Below are 16,080 nucleotides of genomic sequence, written 5' to 3' on the forward strand. Positions count from 1 at the left end.
TCTAGAGGAAGGAATGGGCATGCTGAACTATCCTACCCACTTTCAGTTTGCAACTTTGAGGTGATATGCACACTGAAGAGCCTTTTAACCAGTTGTGGTAGCGCCCTGAGTGGCTCTAGGTATGAACTGCCCTAGAAAATCTGCTCTGGGCTCCGCTTCTATTGGATGGAATCCAAACTCTTAAACCTAGCATCCACCAACTAGCAGTGTATCTACAGCCAAGTTACTTCATGTTTCTGTGCCTCAGTATCCTCTCTGTAAAATGAAAGCATTGGTCTTACTCCAGCTTTGAGGGCACTAACAGCTCTGGGATTCCATATTCTAGACCCTTAACCCATGACTCTTCCCCAAAGATATCTCCTAACACTCCCCTCAGTTTAGGTCTGGCCTGGAACAAAAGGCATAAGAAATAGTAGGAAAAGCTTAAATGATCACTTTTTACTTAAAGAGATCAATGAACATGGTAATAGCTATCTCCACTTCAAAGAAAACACCAGGAAACTTCTTATAAGTAAAACCTCTTTTAGTATAGAACGTTAGGAGACCAGACCGGATACAAGAGTTACTGGGAGGGTCCATCTTTGCCGATGTTTAGTTTTGGGAGTCAATGTCTCATTTTGCAAGTTCCAGAAAAACTATCCATGGGCTGATCAGTTTCAGGGGGTGAGAAGAGAATGGCAGCCATGTCCGTTGAGCGGGTAAGTTTGAGGGAGTGACAGACACAGAAAGGTCAACACAATATCCTAATTAACACTCCACTCATTAACACACCCTTTCTTTCACTTTTTCCTCCTTTCTTTTACTGGAAAAAAAGAAAAAATCAGATTTTAAGTAGCTTTGAAGATATAATAACCCCAGTTTCTCCTTGAACTACAAAGACACCTAAATATTTTTACATAATTTAACACCTCAGAGACGGGAAACCAGAAACAGAGGTCCTTTCTCCCCCTTCCAAAGCAAAGCTCCTCCTTCTCTGGCAATGTATCTCAAACCTGATGCATCAGAATTATCTGAGTGCTTTGAAAAATACAGATTCCTAGGACTCACCATAAATCAACTCAGAATGCCCTGATGTGGGGCCCAGGGATCTGAATTTTTGACAAACTCCCATAGCATCTGAGAACTTTGGTTCTCAAAGGTCATACCATTGCTAAAAACCGGTCTCACATAATCTATCTCTAGACCATTTGGATCTTTTTTGAATAAAAATTGCTCCAGTTAAGTATGCTGTTTTAGAAGACAGGAAACATGTCATACGCTAATTATGGCCTATGACACCATCAAACAAAAGTGCATTACTGAGTGCTTTCAATTTCTTATAATGATAGTGAGATGGCATGTCATGGGGCCTTTTTAGCCCCAGACATCACCCCAGAGAATTCCAAACAGATATAGACAAGGGCCATGTGGACTCGAATCCTTTGCTCTCAGCATGTTTACCCACAGGAATAGGATGTCCTGAAGCAACACTTCCCCCAAGTGAAGTGTTGATAAGTCTGGTTATCAGAAAGATATTATTGGGAATGTGATATGCAGGGTATTTACATTTTCTTGATAGGCTCAGTCATATGAAAGCTGACAAAGAAGGAAAGGGAGCAGCATTGTGGTGCAATATCCACAGGCAGCTGTCCCCTGGCTTCCCGATAAATAGGATGACTTGCATTGCTGAGCTCTGTGGTCACTGCCAAAGGAATGGCCCTCTCACATTTCATCTTGATTCACATATTCAGTGAGGTTACTTGTCATCCCCTCCCTCTTCTGCTTCCCAGACACTGAGTCTGGAACGAAAATTCACCTGCCTCTGAGTTGGCCACTGGTGGGGGCTGGGGTGTTACTTGGGTTCCCAGGTTGGAAGATTATCTCACCCAGTCCTAGCTATATAAGCTGACCGGTCTGGAGCTCAGCAGGGCCAACTCAAGGGAGTCATTCCACAGGAGGAAACATACAGACGAACTTCGGGCCAACATGATGCTGCTGAAAGTAGAGGAGCTGGTATGTAAGACACCTCATTTCTACGCAGTGAAAGTTGCTGGTTCAGTCTAAGTTTTTATTTGAAAATTGAAATGTCCTTTTCTTTCAGGCGTAAGGCGCAGGTACTCTGAACATGTCATATATGGAAAATGTTTGGTTTATTTGATGAAATAAGTGAAATTGGGAAAACGGAGCTGGCAGTAATGAATTTTCTACCTATTTCCTCTTTATTATCTTCTCCTTTGGTTTTATTAGTGAAGTATAGAATCACATGTAGTTACTGAAATGCCTTAGGGAAGAAGGTCTATTGCCAGAACATATGTCTGAAGACTTTACAACTCAAGGCCAAAAGCCATCAAAAGTACCTAAAATGGAAGAATTTTAAATAATCAGAGGGGAGGGGAGGGTTGTGATTTTTCTAGGAGAAATGTGATCAAGCAGATTTAAAGTAGATTTAAAAATATCAATCTAACCTAAACCTTGCCTTAACTAGATAGCCCGACAAGTACCTGAAGGCAATCCTGGCAGAGCACAGCAGTGCGCTGCAGCCTGGGGTCTGGCGCTGTGCGGCAAGGAGGCAGCTGTCACCAGGGAGAAAGGACCAGGAGCCTCCTGCAGCATCCTCTATGGAGAATGAACCCAGGGCAGGCCCTGCTACTTCTGATCCTGCCATCTTCTTCCCTCATAGGTCACAGGGAAGAAGAATGGCAGTGGAGACACTGGGGAGTTCCTTCCTAAGGATTTCACAGATGGACAGTATGAGGCTGCTGTTACTTTGGAGAAGCAAGAGGACCTGAAAACACTTCCAGCCCACTCCATGATCCTTGCGGAGCAACAGTGGAGAATTGAGAAACAACGAGAGGCAGAGGTAAGAACCTTCTGTGGAATTCACTAGCAGGAGGTTGAGGATGGAGTAGGGGATAGAGGTGCCAAGCAGGAAGGAGGAAAGAAACAAAATGCTACCGTTCCAAAGATGTTTCTTTACCAAATTCGAACCCATAAAGAGGTAACTTCTATGGGACAGGTTATGGGAAATAATTCCTTAGCAAGATTATGACCTCTGGATTCTGAATCAATGATTGAATATTCAATGACCATGTTCTACTTGAAAGATTTGGAAAGAGAAATGTGTCCAGTGAATTTCTCATGTCACATGCCGTCTGGTTAATTCCAAGCAAGGGAGATCTCTCTTTTTCAGTAATGTGGTTTCTGGTCCATGGATCATTGTTTGACTGTATCTGCTTATTTGTGTTGACAATATCTGTGCTATTGGGTGAATTTTCATTACTTATTAACCACAGACAAAATATGCATTAGTTAGCTGTAGTCTCAGGACAGTCTGTTTCATGGGCCTTGATTAGGGACCACCTGCAAGAGACTGGCACTGATATTTCAAAGCTTAACATTTATTACAGGATTCTTTTGGGTTAAAAAAAAATCTTGAGTATGATAAAAAATATTCAACGGAAATCTGGGGTTTGTGGCAGTAATTACAAAATCATCACATAGGGACTAGATCCTCCTAGCTAGTCAAAAGCTCGGGCTACATGCAAGAGAAGTGAAGATGAAAGGAATTAGCTGAAAAAATTAGACCCCCAAATACCTGAATAAGAAATCACTGAATCAAAATCAAAGATTTACTTTTCAAATTTTTTTTGCTGCAACTGTTCCCATACATATCGGAGACCTAGCAGATTTTGTTTAGACACAACCAGAATGCTTGTCAGTAGAACTCACCATATTTTGAAATATGGATTTGTTTTTCAGCTCAAGAAGAAAAAACTAGAACAAAGATCAAAGCTTGAAAATTTAGAAGACCTTGAAACTATCATTCAACTGAAGAAGAAGAAAAAATACAGGAAAAGTAAAGTTCCAGTTGTGAAGGAACCTGAACCCGAAATCATTGTAAGCGCTATTCGGTTTTGTAGTATGCTACAGGGGAATAAGTATCTGTGGAGAGTTTGATTGGATGTTGGAATGCTCATGGTAACTCTCACTATTTTTGGCTTTAGACAGAACCTGTGGATGTGCCTCGGTTTCTGAAGGCTGCCCTGGAGAATAAACTGCCAGTAATAGAAAAATTCTTGTCAGACAAGAACAATCCAGATGTCTGTGATGAGGTAAGGCTTATACAAAGCACTGAAAAATCCAGCTCATTAATATTGTGTTTCTTATGCTTTACTGCAGCCTTGCTAATATGGTGCCAAAAATCAGTCCACCTGAAACAGTTTCCCCAGCTGTTGCTACATATGGCGGCAACAGAAGAGGAGGGTACCATGCACGAAGGAAAAAAAAAAAAAGCTGGATTAGTGCTATGGATTGAATTATTTTTTGCACTCTCATATATTTTTGGCTGATTTTTCAGTTTGCCGTTAACTTCTTACATCCTTGGGACAGACTTTTAATAAGGAAAGGCCAATAAGTCACCTTTGCAGAAATATATTACTAGCATTATTTCTGATTGGACCCAAATATCAGTTCTAGACAGGGAATCTGGAGACTGGAGTTCAAGTGCCGGCTCTTTCACTACTTTGCTACTTGATCTTTAGCAGCTAATTTTCATGTTCTAGACCTCAGTTTCCTTGATTGTAAATAGAGGGCACTGGCATGCAATAATGCCTAAAGTTGTTCCAGCTTTAAAAATCTATTCATCCATTCATATGAAGCCAATTTACCAGAAATCACTAATCTTTTTTGTATTCTTTCCCCCCATGAACTGAAATGGGGAATTATTTCTGAAGTTGAACTAAAAATGAGCATCCCATTTTCTTAAAAATGAATTCAATACTTTTTGATATTCAACATAACAACACCGGTCCCAGATGGAAGAAAACTGTCTGATTTGCATGGCAAACACTGAACACTGCACAAAATAAAAGAAAGGGAAAGCCAGCAAGTAGGTAGTTTTGAACCTTCAAGTTCATATCCCTCGATGTAGACCTCTAGGCACTTAGAAATATTCATTGCAGGAAGCTCAAATCTCAGTTGCAGGATAATTGTTCTAAGTCTGCAATTTTAGTGAATTTGACATTTCCAATTCATAAAGAAACACTCAAGTTTCTATCAATTAGGTCATCAGCGCCTCCAAATTCATACCTCCTAGAAAGGATTTATGCACATTTTTATATATCTTTTTTTTTTTCTCTCTCTCTCTTCTTTTAATCTCTATTCTGACAGTATAAACGGACAGCTCTTCATAGAGCATGCCTGGAAGGGCATTTGGCAATTGTGGAGAAGTTAATGGAAGCTGGAGCCCAGATTGAATGCCGTGATATGGTAAATATATTTTTTTGCTTGGAAATAAGCCAAAATGAGTAGACTACATGAAGCTTGAGAAAACCTACAATGAAACACTGGGCTGAGTGGATTGAAAATTGATCTGAGAGAACTAGGCAAAAGCTTATTTCTCGGTACAAAGGAAACTTGGGAGATGGGACAAGGCCATGTGGAAAGTATTTTCTATACATACTGAAAAGGAGAGGAGTATTCCAGGGAAAAGAAGGAAGTGAACACTGTTGAACAGAATTCAATATCCTCATCAGAGAGTTGGGTCATTATCAAGTCAGTAGCATTACTGAGAAGTAATAGAGTCGACACTTGCCTTTCGACATCCCTGTCTTTCTATTATACACGGCCTTCTGCTCTTTGGCCCCTGGCTGCCAGCAATGAATCAGAATTCTCTAGCTGCTCACCTTATATGATAGATGCCGAGCGCCCTCAATGAGATTTGGGGCTAGACTGCATACTAAATGAACTGCATCTATGAAAGTAGCTGCTATTCAGACCTCAATAATTCAACCACAGTGATTTCTACAAAGACAGTGTATTTTACGAACTGAAATTGAGCTGGGAAAATGCTTTATTTATTTAAATGCAGCTCAATTTGACTTTATAGCAAAGTGGAAAAGGATATCAAGAGTCCAAAGGATTTGGCCGAAATTGAACCCAAAAGACAAACACACAGAAAACCAATCTAAAGAAACAAAAAAATAAAATTTGCATGGAAAGACACTAAAATTCATGAGTGTGGGATTTGGAAGGCCAGGGGTATCCGAAACAGATCAGTGAAGAGGGAATCTTCTGAGTAAGTGCAGTTTGCATTGACCACAAGTGACGGCCGTCAAGGTAAGAGGCTGTGCTGGCACAAATGACAGCAGAGAACCAGCAAGAGGAAAAAACAAGGACACAGGAAGAGGTATCAGATCGATTAAAACCTTTTGGAAGGGACCACTTTTATTCTGCCAGGATTTTTAAATATGTTTCGCTAGAACTTTTCAGTATACATATTTGGCAAACGTGGTTCAAGTTCCCAGCAGCTGCCCGTTTGAATATCTATTCTGCCACTTACTTACTAGCTGTGTCCTTGGGCAAGAAACTGGAGTATTTTGGAGCCTTGTTTTTCTCGTCTGCAAAATGAGCGCCGTCACCCCTAACTCACAACATTGCTGGGAAGATCACACAACAGGTCTAGGCATGGTAGCACCATGTTGGCACAAAAAAATTCTCAGTAAATTATAGTTCTTATTCTTTTTCAAAAACATAGTTCTTAGATTGATTAAGAATTTCCTAATGAGGCACACATATGAGGGTACATACATTCACATGCATGTAGTTTAGCTAAAACATTTGGCAACGAGCTGGAATCAGCCATCTACACAAGGACAATCATTGCTATCACAGATGCCCTAGCAAACCTGGTGTTCCTGGGCCTTAGAAAGCAAGTATGAATTCGTCTGACCAGAGTCTTCGTTACGTTAATTATGTCCTTTTACCTTCCGGGTATAGCTTGAATCCACAGCCATCCACTGGGCGAGCCGTGGAGGAAACCTGGATGTCTTAAAATTGTTGCTGAATAAAGGAGCAAAAATCAGTGCCCGGGATAAGGTATTTCTCCTCTTTCCTTGTTCCCTTCCCCCATCCTCCTCGTTCCTCTCTTCCTCTTCTTTCCCCTCCCCGCCCCTTCTGCTTCTTCTCCGGACTCCCAAAACCACCTCACATGCTGTGTGAGGTACCGGAGTGGCCACTACCCCGGCCCCCTGCCCTCCATGCCTTGGGGTCTGGAACAGCCCCCATCCTCACACCCAGTAAATCAGCAGCGTTCTTCAATTCCCCAGTTACTCAGCACAGCGCTGCATGTGGCAGTGAGGACCGGTCACTACGAGTGCGCAGAGCATCTCATCGCCTGCCAGGCAGACCTCAACGCCAAGGACAGAGTGAGTAGATGCGTAGACTTGGGCCTCCTAAAGCTTCACTCCTCATTTATTTGGAATCACTCCCCAAGCTGGGTACCCTCTCCGGACCCACTTCCTGTCTTCAGGCCCAGCTTTAGCCTGTTCACTCTGCTTCTCTAGGAAGGAGATACCCCCCTGCATGATGCTGTGAGACTGAATCGTTACAAGATGATCAGACTCCTGATCATGTACGGCGCCGATCTCAATGTCAAGAACTGTGTAAGTGCTCCAAAGAAGGGGCCCCGCTTGCAGCCTTCCTAATCTACAAAAGCGTTATCTCACAGACCTGGAAATAGTCCCACAACGGTAGTATTTCCAGACAGGGGTCTTGTCATGGTTCAAGCGTCCCTGTCTATTCCGTCATGACACTGCTTACCTTACTCAGGTCACCTGGTCAGAGATGGGGGAAGCCACAGTGACTGCTATGGCTCCCGTGTCTAGGACAGTGGCTAGGCTTTTAAAATTTGGCCTTGAAAATAAAAGGTGGTCAAACTGCTCACCTTCGCAAACACAAGGGCCATCTGCCTTGGCTGAGCAAGACCTGGGCTGTCAGGAATACAGACACTCCCCATTCCTGAAGTGGTCCATGCAGCCAAGAGACAATGAACTCAAGTCAATCTATATGTAATCTGAGTCAATTGAGAAGTCCTTCCCTCCTTACAACAGCATGACACGCTACCACTTCCTTCCAGTGGGAGCTGTGCTTCTGCCTATATTTTTGAGATAATTTCCATCTATTCTCCACTTTGGTTTATCTGCTCATCCCTCAAAATAACTTCCTATATTTAGGCATCTGAAAATGCTTGTACAAGTCCCTTCTACAAGTACGTATTAATTTAGCTTCATCTGTAAGCAGGAAACATAACCAACTTCTCATGATCCCAATTCCCAGGCAAACATCATCTAATATAAGCTTTAAATATATCACTCAGAGGAATGGGTGTAAATTACTGAAGAAATAATTTGAAAGCTTTTGGAGAATCACTTTTTAAAAAAAAGGAAAAGAAAACCCCAGTGATCATATAATGTGAATAATTTTTTCTTATTGTGTTACTCTGAGACTGAGAGGAATATTTCATCATTAAAAAAAAATTGGCTTGGTAACAGGAACAAAGAATAAATGCAAGGAATAGAGAATGCTTTAGGGTATTAAAGTGTTAAGAGTAGGGTTCCCTTATCCTTGATATTGGGATTGGTTTTATCTAATAATTTCAATAAAATATCAGAAAAAGAGTAGATTCAATGACATCTCCAAAGATGCAGAAAATATGATTTTTTTCGCAGGTAGTGAGACAAGTATCAGCAGAAATAAATAGCATACTGATTTGGGGAGAATGTGTAAGTAGCCAGAAAATCAGGAGATAGATTTCAACAGGAAGGAGGGCAAGGAATTTGTGGAAGAATAGCCCAAAATACACACATAGGGCCCACGGCTCTGAATATGTTAGACTCAGGCATAAGGGTTCTGGAACTATTAATGTCATTGACCCAATGGATCATTGTTCCCCCAAAAGACCAGTAAGCTATTGGCCACCCCCTTGAAGGGCACTGGAAACAACACACATAGGATTGTTGTCCAAAACTCTTTCTTCATGTCTGCTGCTAAGTGTTTCTCAAGGAAGATGCTAGAGACGGGAAATTCCAAAGTGAAGGCCATAGGACTACTAACGCAATATGTACAAGACAGGCAGATCATATAAATGACTGACATGGGTGGCTGTGGAAGTCTTTGCACATAACTTGGAAAGGCAGAGGTGCTAACCCAATTTAGTCCATTGTTGCTCTAAGGAACCACGAGTGTCATACTGCCAACTCTTCAAATTTTTTTCAGAGATCACAAATTCAGTTGGGAAATCTCTAATTTCCAACTGTTGCCAATTAATTCCAACGTAAAAAAAAAAAAAATCTAAGCTCTGTTTGGGCCAAAACAAAACAGGTCTCTACACTGATTTTTGCCTCAAAGCTGCCAGTTTGCAATATCTGGGTTAAAGAGAGGCTTCTGAATAGAGATGGAAAAATTCAGGACTTCACATATTTAAACACAAGAATTGAGAGGTGGCATGGTTTTAATTTTTGTAAATATCTTGAGACATGTTCATAAGAGAAGAAAATGGAGGTCTCAAAAATGTAATCACATATCAGTGATATCACCTCCAAGAAAAATAAATTTATGGGAGAGCTGAATGCAACTTCTGAGCAGTTGTGAAAAACCTACCCCCTGGAGGAGGAATGGTACTGAGAAATACCTGAGTACTTAAGCTAAGGCTTTGAAGCAGCTTGATTACCATCAGTTTTTATCAATCAAAAAATCATTTTCCAAATTGACAGGAGCTGGTTTTTGACTACAAGGTCAGAACTATCGTGCTTTCCAAAAAATAAGACCTAACCGGAAAATAAGCCCTAGCACGATTTTTCAGGACAACATCCCCTGAACATAAGCCCTAATTTTGGAGCAAAAATTAATATAAGACCCAGTCTTATTTTTGGGAAAACACGGTACAACCCTGTGCCCATTCTGCAGAATACTGGAGATTATGGAGGCATTTTATTGAACCTCAAAATGACTTGGGGTGCTCTTGCCATTTTGTGTCTAGGGACCAGGAATTTTTATCAATACCTGAAATAGTCCCATGGGTGGGGGGGTGGGGGGAGAACACTGCTAATCTGAAATGACAAAAGCATTCCTGTGGGAACCAGTGAAGGACTGGTTTGACTATAAACGGCAAATTACTCATAGAGAAAAGCATAAAAGACTTCAGTGCCACACTCCTACCCATTACCTCATTAAACACACAGAGAGAACGTGAACTTACAGATGCCTCCCATCTGGAAGTCAAATTGTCTGTTTTGATTAGGCTGGGAAGACACCGATGGATCTGGTGTTACACTGGCAGAATGGAACCAAAGCAATATTTGACGGCCTCAAAGAAAACTCCTACAAAACCTCTCGCATAGCTGCATTCTAAGAGAAACGACGAAAGAGCACAGCTCTTTCATCAGCTGTGCTTCACCGGCATTTGGAAGGCACAGCCCCGAAGAGCAACTATGGTAAAACCCAACCTCTTCTTGTCAACTTGTTGTCAAGTGACACCTCATGAAATTTTGAGAAAGCACGAGGATATAGGTATTGAAATTTTCCTTAGTGAAACTCACTCTATTTATTTGTATGTATTCCTGTTGTATTTATTTATTTATTTTTAAGTGTACTTCGACACTGCTGGTACTCAGATCCTTTATGGCCATCCATCTGGCGAGCAAAGCTTGATTCATACATAACGCTTCAAAGCCTTCCTGTAGATAGCTCTTAAACCATGTTCCTGAGCAGTGTTCTCAGTACCTACGTATGAGTTACCTCACTCATGTGGGCCATTTCAAGGGTGTTTTTAGAAAGCAAAGGTGATTATTGCAGCCCCTCTTTTTATTCCTGAAGTCTGAGGCAATGGAAGGCATGTAATAACAGAAAAGGAAACAGTAGAATGAAAGAGATCCTGTGAGAAGGACAGGACAGCCAGCCGTTTTTTTGTCCGGGCTTGGTATTTCTTACCAAGTCACACACTGCACCAAGGTGAAGGGAACGTCCCGAGAGTACGCGGAGCGCCGTGGAGGGAGTGGGGAATTGGGCCGTGCTGAACGGAATGTGCTCAAAAAAGATGAAAGCAACTGCAAATTGTAAATGTGTAAATGTATAGTATGTCATACGTATATTTTATATTCATAATAAAAGCAAACAGATTCTAAACCTCTTTCTAAGTACTTCTTTAAGTATAGTGGGAAAGAACCGTGTGAAAAAGGTCATTTAGATGGGTTTTTTTCTAAGTATTCTAAGTTTTTCAGATTAGGAATGTCGTGTTCTCAGTTTCTATTATGTATACAGATCACCTGAGCATCTTGTTAAAATGCAGATTCTGGTTCTGCCCGTCTGAAGCAGGACCTGAGATTCTCCATGTCTGATAAGGTCCCAGGTAATGCAGAGGTAGTGGCAGGCCACAATCACACATAGAGCAGCAAGGCTGCGAAAACCCTGAAGGTAGAAAGGAGTACAAGTTCTTTTGGCCCCATGATGGGGGACGAGACCCCTGGTGGACAGAATTATTATTGCAAGTTCAACAAGTGCTCCCTGAGACGTTGTCGTTCTGGGCGGCCTGCAGGGTCTCTGCTCCCGCTCCCCACATAAGAATGCAGGAGGTGGTGAGGGCAAAAAAGAACACCCATGGAGCCATAAGAAGGGGAGTCATACCACTATATTCTCGCCGGCGGCATCCGCCTCTCTGCAATCCGCTCTTGCTAGCCCCCATTTCTTCTGCTAGCGTAGCCAAGACACTTATATTAGTGGCCAATGGCTCACTGGTTACAGCTGACGGCCAACTGGCCACAGCTGATGGCCATTTACTACTCCAGACAGCACCTTTCTATGTGAGGCCAAGAGCCTGGAAACTGCTTTTTGGGACTTTGTCCCCACAGATGTTCCATCCAGGCTCCACTATCGAAGTTGAACAATTCCTGTGGACAGTGGCTGACAGTGTCAAAGTCCTCACACAAGAAAACACACCTGATCAATGATTTCTGACCTCCAGGGATTCTGTTGCCAGGTGCTGGTCCAGGTGCTAAGACCTGTGATGAGAAAACGAGATTGTCCCTGCCCTGCCTTCCCGGAACAGGTGAATACTAAAGAAATAATCACAGAAATAAATATTAATATATAGCAAATATCTGTGATAAGTACAATGAAGCAAAAAATACAGAGTGTTGTGAAAGTCTCAGATGTGGAGGCACATCATTTGACGCGGGAGGGGATTTCTACAAAGACTTCTTTGAGGTGGTGGCTTTTCAGTGGAATCTGGAGGGTACCCTAGAGTTGTTCTAGCACAGAACATCCCAGGCAGTAGAGAGAACATAGGAAAGGGCAAGGTTATGGGAAAAACTTGTCACTTTAGGAAATGTCTGAAGGCCAATGTGAAACACTAGCACTGGTACACCTCCCCCAAAACTCATTCCAGACAGGATCACACACATAACCTCTTAGCTTTGCCTCTAACACTGAGAGGGCGTATACACACAGTCCATACCCAGGTCTCCCAGATAGCGGCCATGGACACACTGGGAGTTGTGAGGATGGTCTGAAATATTTTTGAACCTTTTCTTTCTAGTCTCCTAACAATCCACAGTCCGGGCCCAGGGGCATTGGGAGCTTCCTTCTCTGTTCTCTACCCCCACCTCACTCCCTTTTACCACCCCTCTCCCCTCCTTCTAGGGTCCTGGCTCTAACCTCTCACATCCTTAAAGCTCAGGGTCCTGCCATTTCTACCAAGGAAAGCACCTACAACACAGGCAACCTTTCTCTTGCTAACAATGACGTCTCCCATGGCATAATTTGGGTGTGCTATTATGTGACCTAGTTCTCTCTTTAGGATGTCTTCCTCAAGTCCCCCTCCCCACAAGAGCTGGGAGGTGACAGGAGAGAAGACAGGAAGGGGTTAAAGCACCTTATATATTGTGTCTCCATATATAAAGATGAGCACTAGTGCAGAGGTAAAGGGCAGGACAGTCAACATGAGTACTTCCCACAGAATAAGGCCAACTCAGTTACATCTGCTAAAGGAAAACATAAACACTTCAGGCAAAACTTCCAAGTTTCTGTCACACACAAGTTCTTTAAGCTCCTGGTCTCCCAACTTGAGCCAGCTCTTTGCCCACAATCTGTCTTGTGTTCTTTTCTTAGAACAGAAGAGAACATCCCATTAGCCAATAGACTCCTGGAAGTTGTTCTTGATATTCTTTGCCTCACCCCTCTCTCAACCAACCACAGGATTTTTGTATCAAGCGCACTGCCCTCTAATCGGCCCTCTCCCTCTCACCCCAAGGGCACTCCCCTAGTTCAGATCACCAAGCATTTCCCTGGATTACTCAAATGGACCTCTCTGGGCGCCTGGCCTCTGGTTTACTTCTCTCCAGTCTGTTCTTCAAGTTGCAGCCAGAGTTATTTTTCTAAAATGCAAAACCTGTCAAGTCACTCTCCCCTTTAAAAGCCTCCAATGGTTTCTCATTTCCCTCAGGATGAAAACTCCTAATGTTTTCGAAAATCCTAAACTCTGTTACCTCTACTGTTATCACTTTCCTAACTACCCTCTAAATTTCAATTCTAATGAATTTTCAGTTCCTTAAAAAACCCAGGCACCTGTTTTTGTTTTTACATACTGTGCCAGCTCCCTGAAGGGTCTTCTTCCCACCCTGCCCCACCCCAATGCATGAACTTTTCCTTCTCTCTCCCGTTCAGGTTAACTGAAAGTCATCTTTGACCCTTACTTAGACTTTGTTATTCCCAAGTGTTCCTGTTGTACTTTTTCTCCAAGTCATAACATCTATCATATTGCCTTTATCCCCCAAATGAAAAAAACGTTGTCTCCCCTTAAATAAAATGTACTCATGAAGTTATTAAGCCAATTATAGAAATGGGTAATGAAAAAAGCAAACATCTCTAATAATCCTAATTTCATAGCACTCTCTGATTGTTTCTGTGCACATTACATATTTAATTTTATAACTTTGTTTTCAACTGAATGACTTATTCTGTACATCTTTATAAATGGTATTCTTATGTTTCGATGTACAATGGATCACTTAACTAATCCTATTATTGGGTATTTGGGTTGTTTCCATTTTCCTGTTATTTTAGACATTCTTACAACAAATATCCATGCACCCTTTAAACCTAACCGGTTATTTCTAAAGAAATACATTTACAGAAGTTATCTATAAGATTGGTATCAAATTACACCCCTTTCATGTTACTGCCTTTCCCCACAATACTCATTTTATAAATCTTTTATCTTTTCAACCTGATCAGCAAAAGATAGATATATTTTTGTAACTTCCCCCCAATTACTAAAAAGTTCAGTATCTTCACGTTTACTGAGCTTTTCTGGGTCAACCTTCTTTGCCCCATTTTCTATTAAGTCATGTTCCTTGGAAGCAGCACTTGAAATGAGGATTCTTGTACTTGTTGAGAACAAATGAGAGAAACAGGACAGGGCAGGAGAAGAAAAGAAGTGAAGGTGTGGTTTCGAGAGAAGTCTCTTCTCAGCCTAGTCGCAGGGAAGCTTGGAGCATAAATTGCACCACCTGGGCCAGAAGGCTGGGCTCAAATGCCTGGCATCAGGCACTGGCTGTGGGCCGACCTCAAAGGGTAGGAGTAAAACGTCCCAGGCATCTTTGGCTTCCAGCAGTTGACTTCAACAGGCCAGGACAATCCTCTGAAGGATGAAGAGAAACCATTAGTTCCCAACATCTGAAGCAGCTGAGGGATGGGTCCATCAGTCTGGTAAAAGGGTTCTAGGTGAACACTAATGGCCTTTGTCATGGTGGGTATGTTTTTTAAAAATAATTTCTTAAAAGCTTCAGGATGCTAACCCTCTCTGGAATACACATTGTAAATGTACTTTCCTAGTTGTACTTTTCTAACAGAATACTTTTATAGAGACAAAGGAATTAAGTTTTTTTTGTTTTCTGGCTTGGATGACATTTAGATCTTTTCTAATCCAAGCTTACTAAAAAAAAGTGCATTTAAAAAAAAAATGTTTTAGTCTGGCCCGGTGGCTCAGGTGGTTGGAGCGCAGTGCTCCTATCGCTGAGGTTGCCAGTTCGATTCCCACATGGGCCAGTGAGCTGCGCCCTCTACAGCTAAGACTGTGAACAACAGCTCTCCCGGGAGCTGAGCTGCTGTGACCAGCTGGAGGTTGGCGGTTGGCTTGAGCTGCCATGGGCTGCTGTGACTATTACCGACTACCTCTGCCTGCCTGGGGGAGCAGAACGGAGTGGGGACAGGGGGAGGCAGAAGGGGGGGAAAGTGTTTCTTTAATTCACCTGAATTTACTGTGTGTACTGAGTATGAGACAGGAATTAGACTTTGTTTTTTCCTAAATGATAGAATGATAGCTGATACTTAGTAGGTACATTCTCTGACAGGTCCTGCTCTGAGCTTTCTACAAATATTAATCTACTTAACTCTAGCAATAAAACCACAGGTAGAGAGAATAGATGAAGAAAGTGAGGCACAGAGTGGTTACGTAATCTGACCAAGATCACGGGGGTTAAGTACTACCAAGTTGGGATTTTAACACAAGTAGTGTGTCTTCAGTCTTTGCACTTAACTGGTATGCTGTTATTGCCTCTCCCACATAAGTGACCAGTTGTTTCAGTATCACATACTGAACAATCCATCATTTCTTCTTGTAAGTGGAGTGGCTCTGGACTTTCAACTCTTTCATTTATCTTTAAGAATTTCTGCACCAATTATAGTTTTATTAATAACTACTAGACTTCTGTTGTACTCTTTAATATTGAGCAGTACAAGTCCCTCCCATTGTTTTTCTACAAAATTTCCTAGCTATTCTCATATTTAGTCTTTCGAAATACCAAGCCTAAGTCCCAAGCATAGACACAAGAAAACAAAAACATACACCTTGTTTTGTAAAATCATAGTTTGATGTATAATGTCTCCTTCCCTGTATTCCAGTCTTCATTAATTTCCCTTATTATTTTCATTTGAGTTTTCTTCATTCTTTCCTACATATTTGTTGGTAATTTATGACTCTGTGAATAGGGTAATATTTTACAAATATTTTGTTAATTAAAATTATGGTTTTTGTGTATTTATTTTACAACTGACTACCTTGCTGAACTTTTATTCAAGGGATGGTCATCTTGTTGCAACTGAGTCAGCAGTGATTCATGTTCTAACAAAAGTACACATTAAAAGGAAACCCGCTGGCTGCCATTCACTGGTGACCAGCCATCACGCCCTCCTATTTTGAACAATGGGATAAGCACGTATTCATAAATAGGAAGCAGGCACAGCTGCAAATACATAACAAATGTGCGT

General features: G+C 41.8%; 1 protein-coding gene across 1 annotated transcript; it reads left to right on the forward strand.

Annotated features, from left to right (window-relative positions):
• Positions 1–1,566: 1,566 nt before the first annotated feature.
• ANKRD1 (ankyrin repeat domain 1) lies at positions 1,567–10,946 on the forward strand. Its single transcript, XM_081075097.1, has 9 exons — positions 1,567–1,992; positions 2,660–2,839; positions 3,739–3,876; positions 3,984–4,091; positions 5,149–5,247; positions 6,757–6,855; positions 7,086–7,184; positions 7,323–7,421; positions 10,058–10,946. Exons 1-9 carry the CDS (start codon positions 1,966–1,968, stop codon positions 10,166–10,168), a joined length of 960 nt encoding a protein of 319 aa, XP_080931223.1. The 5' UTR covers positions 1,567–1,965; the 3' UTR covers positions 10,169–10,946.
• The last annotated feature ends 5,134 nt before the right edge of the window (positions 10,947–16,080 follow it).

Source organism: Rhinolophus hipposideros, assembly GCF_964194185.1.
Source record: "Rhinolophus hipposideros genome assembly, chromosome: 15".
Lineage (NCBI taxonomy): Eukaryota > Metazoa > Chordata > Mammalia > Chiroptera > Rhinolophidae > Rhinolophus > Rhinolophus hipposideros.